The following is a 3050-nucleotide window of genomic DNA, read 5'->3' on the forward strand; positions in this document are numbered from 1 at the left end:
AGTCGATTGATCGAATAAAAGGAAAAAAGGTAAAAAGAAAAAAAAAATTAAATATTTGTTCACGTCAAAGTAAATATTTGCATTTTGTATTGTTCTGTCGCGATATGTCAAAAAAAAAAAAAAAAAAAAAAAACATGGCGGAAACTCGACGATCTACGTCGTAATCACAAAAAAATTAATTTTTTTCGTATTTTTTTTCAGATGAGATAATAATAATAATAATAATAATAATAAAAGTAATAGATATTGTGCAGAGTGTTGTCAAAAAATAGAAAAAAAAGGATTCGTCGAAGGATTGTGTTATTTATATGAAAATGAGCGGAAACAAGGTGAAACCCATTTTTCGAGATCTCGATCCGGAAGATCCCGAACCGGAAGCTACGAAAGTCGAAAGTCTTTGCGTAAATTGTCAGGAAAATGGTACGACTCAAATACTTCTCACGAAAATTCCATTTTACAAAGAAGTCGTTTTGATGTCATTCGAATGCCAACATTGCGGATATAAAAACAACGAAATACAACCCGGGGGTACGTTGGAAGAAAAAGGGATAAGAATCACATTGACGGTGAAATCGGTGAAAGATTTAAATCGGCAAGTTTGCAAATCGGATTACACTTGCGTCAAAATACCCGAATTGGATTTCGAAATACCTTCCATGTCGCAAAAAGGTGAAATCACGACGGTCGAGGGTATAATAAACCGGAGCGTGGAAGGTTTGGAACAATCGCAAGACGAGAGGAGAGAAAAAGATCCGGAAAATGCGGAAAGAATCGATTCGTTTGTTAAAAAATTGAAAAATTTAAAAAACGTCGAGTCTCCTTTCACGATGATAATAGAAGACATAAGCGGAAATTCGTTTATAAGTAATCCTCACGCACCTGGAAAAGATACGGAATCTGTGACGACTTACTTCGTCAGAAACAAAGATCAAGATCACGCTTTGGGAATATATAAACAAGATGAAATTTTAGATGCCGTGGGAGAAGAAGGGGAGGAAGTGGAGGAGGAATCCGCGGGAGTTTTAAAACCCGCAAATCCCGAAGAATATTCATACGAAAAAATGATACAGGAAGTCATGCAGTTTCAAACGAATTGTCCGGATTGCAATTCTCCCTGTGAGACGAACATGAAACTGACCAAAATTCCCTATTTCAAAGAAGTTGTCATAATGGCGACAAATTGTGACGTTTGCGGTCATCGTTCGAACGAAGTCAAATCCGGCGGCGGAATCGAACCCCAGGGAATAAGAATTGAGCTCACGATATCAAATCCCAAGGATTTAACGCGTGACATATTAAAATCGGAAACGTGCGACGTAACGATACCCGAACTGGAGCTGGAAATGGGTCCGACGACGTTGGGGGGACGTTTCACGACCGTCGAAGGGATATTGGTAGCAATGAAAGAACAAATAGCGGAATCAAAAACTCTTTTCAAAGACAGTCAAGATCCGGAAATAAAAAAAAGAATACAAAAATTCACGGATGATTTCGAAGAATTGATGACGTTGAAAAAACCGTTCAAATTAGTTTTAGACGATCCGGCCGGAAATAGTTACGTGCAAAATTTAATGCATCCGAATCGGGATGAAAGTTTAAACGTGATCAAATACGAAAGAACATACGATCAAAACGAAGAACTCGGTTTGAACGACATCAAAACGGAAAATTACGAAACGGCCGAATAATAATAAACAAAAAAAAAAATTTTCTTTTTTTCAAAATGATTGTATGATAAAATAAATTTTCTTTTTTTTTTTTTTTTTTTTTTTTTTTTAAAAAAAGTACTCCGTTTATTTTTCATTTGTCATAATTTATTACTTAATAATAATAATAATAATAATAATAATTTGGGTTTTATTAAATAATATAAAATTTTGTTATTTTTATTGTTAAGAAATATGGTGAAAACAAAATGGCGTCGTTCCTATTATGAATTTTTTTTTGTTTTTATTATTTTGCAGTGCTGTAAAAATATTAATGTATTTTTTTCAAGTTTAAATTTTTTATCAATAATACTTGATTGCATTGATAACGACGAAGGTTAATATGTAAAAGGGCATTGGGGGGGGGAGGAAGGAGGTCGACTCAATTTTGGGTGGGCAACAACTGGATTGTACAATTGTAGCCTTTTGCTAACGCTTAAAGCTACGATTGTAAATTACATATCAACATGCCTCCCATTTTCCCTTCCCTCTTCCCCTTCCCATCCCCCTCCCCTCTCTTTACTTTTATTACCGCATAATTAATTTTTTTGAAATTTTAACGGAAAATTTTGTTTTTGCTATTTAACCGTTTTTTCTATTTTCAATATCAAAAAAAAAAAAAGCGGAAAAGATATTTGACGATGCCTTTTTGATACGTGTAGTAATTTTTGTTTTTTTTTTCTTAGGTTGGTAATACATGTCATATCGGGGGTTCTTAGAAGAAATTAAGGGCTGTCATTGGATAAAACGTTAGAGGTCAGTGAATTATTAATAATTATCGGTTTATTTTAAATACCCGATTTTAAGTTTTTTTTTTTTTTTTTTTTTTTTTACGTAAACGCAGTACCGGGTTCAGGATAATAAGATCGTTAAATATATTTTCCGGCTTGAAAAAATAGAAAAATTTTCAGTAAATTTAATTATGAAAAAAAAAAAAAAGAAAAAACCTTGAAACTGTTTTTTTTTTATTTAATTATTTAATTAATTTTTGTTGTTATTTTAATAGTTTACGTATGTTTGATGTTTTTGTGCGTGTGTGTGCGTGTGTGTGCGTGTGCGCATCGTTCTATTTCGAAGCAGGGTTATTTAGTATTACTATTTTTTTTTTATGTTTTCCCATCAGCAACAGAGAAAATTTTTTTTTTTTTTTTCTGTATTGAATATGTTAACCTCGTTTTTAACACATAAATTATTTTTAGTTTTTTGGTGATGGTGGTGGTGGTGGTATACATGCTGGCGCGGATTCAGTTTTTTTCCCTTTTTTTTTCCTATGGGATGAGGAGGGGTGGGGAGGCGGGTGGAAAGAGGGTACGGTTAATTATATATCGAATTTTTTTTTTTTGG

The 3050-nt window shown here is 33.2% G+C and overlaps 1 protein-coding gene across 1 annotated transcript; it reads left to right on the plus strand.

The window, feature by feature from the left end:
- Positions 1-308: 308 nt before the first annotated feature.
- Phum_PHUM308550 (zinc finger protein ZPR1, putative) lies at positions 309-1688 on the plus strand (the record flags this gene model as incomplete). The annotated part of the gene is made up of 2 exons (XM_002427249.1): positions 309-977; positions 1008-1688. 2 exons carry the CDS (start codon positions 309-311, stop codon positions 1686-1688), a joined length of 1350 nt encoding a protein of 449 aa, XP_002427294.1.
- Positions 1689-3050: the final 1362 nt, after the last annotated feature.

Source organism: Pediculus humanus, genomic scaffold (genome assembly GCF_000006295.1).
Source record: "Pediculus humanus corporis 1103172107708 genomic scaffold, whole genome shotgun sequence".
In the NCBI taxonomy this organism is placed as follows: domain Eukaryota; kingdom Metazoa; phylum Arthropoda; class Insecta; order Psocodea; family Pediculidae; genus Pediculus; species Pediculus humanus.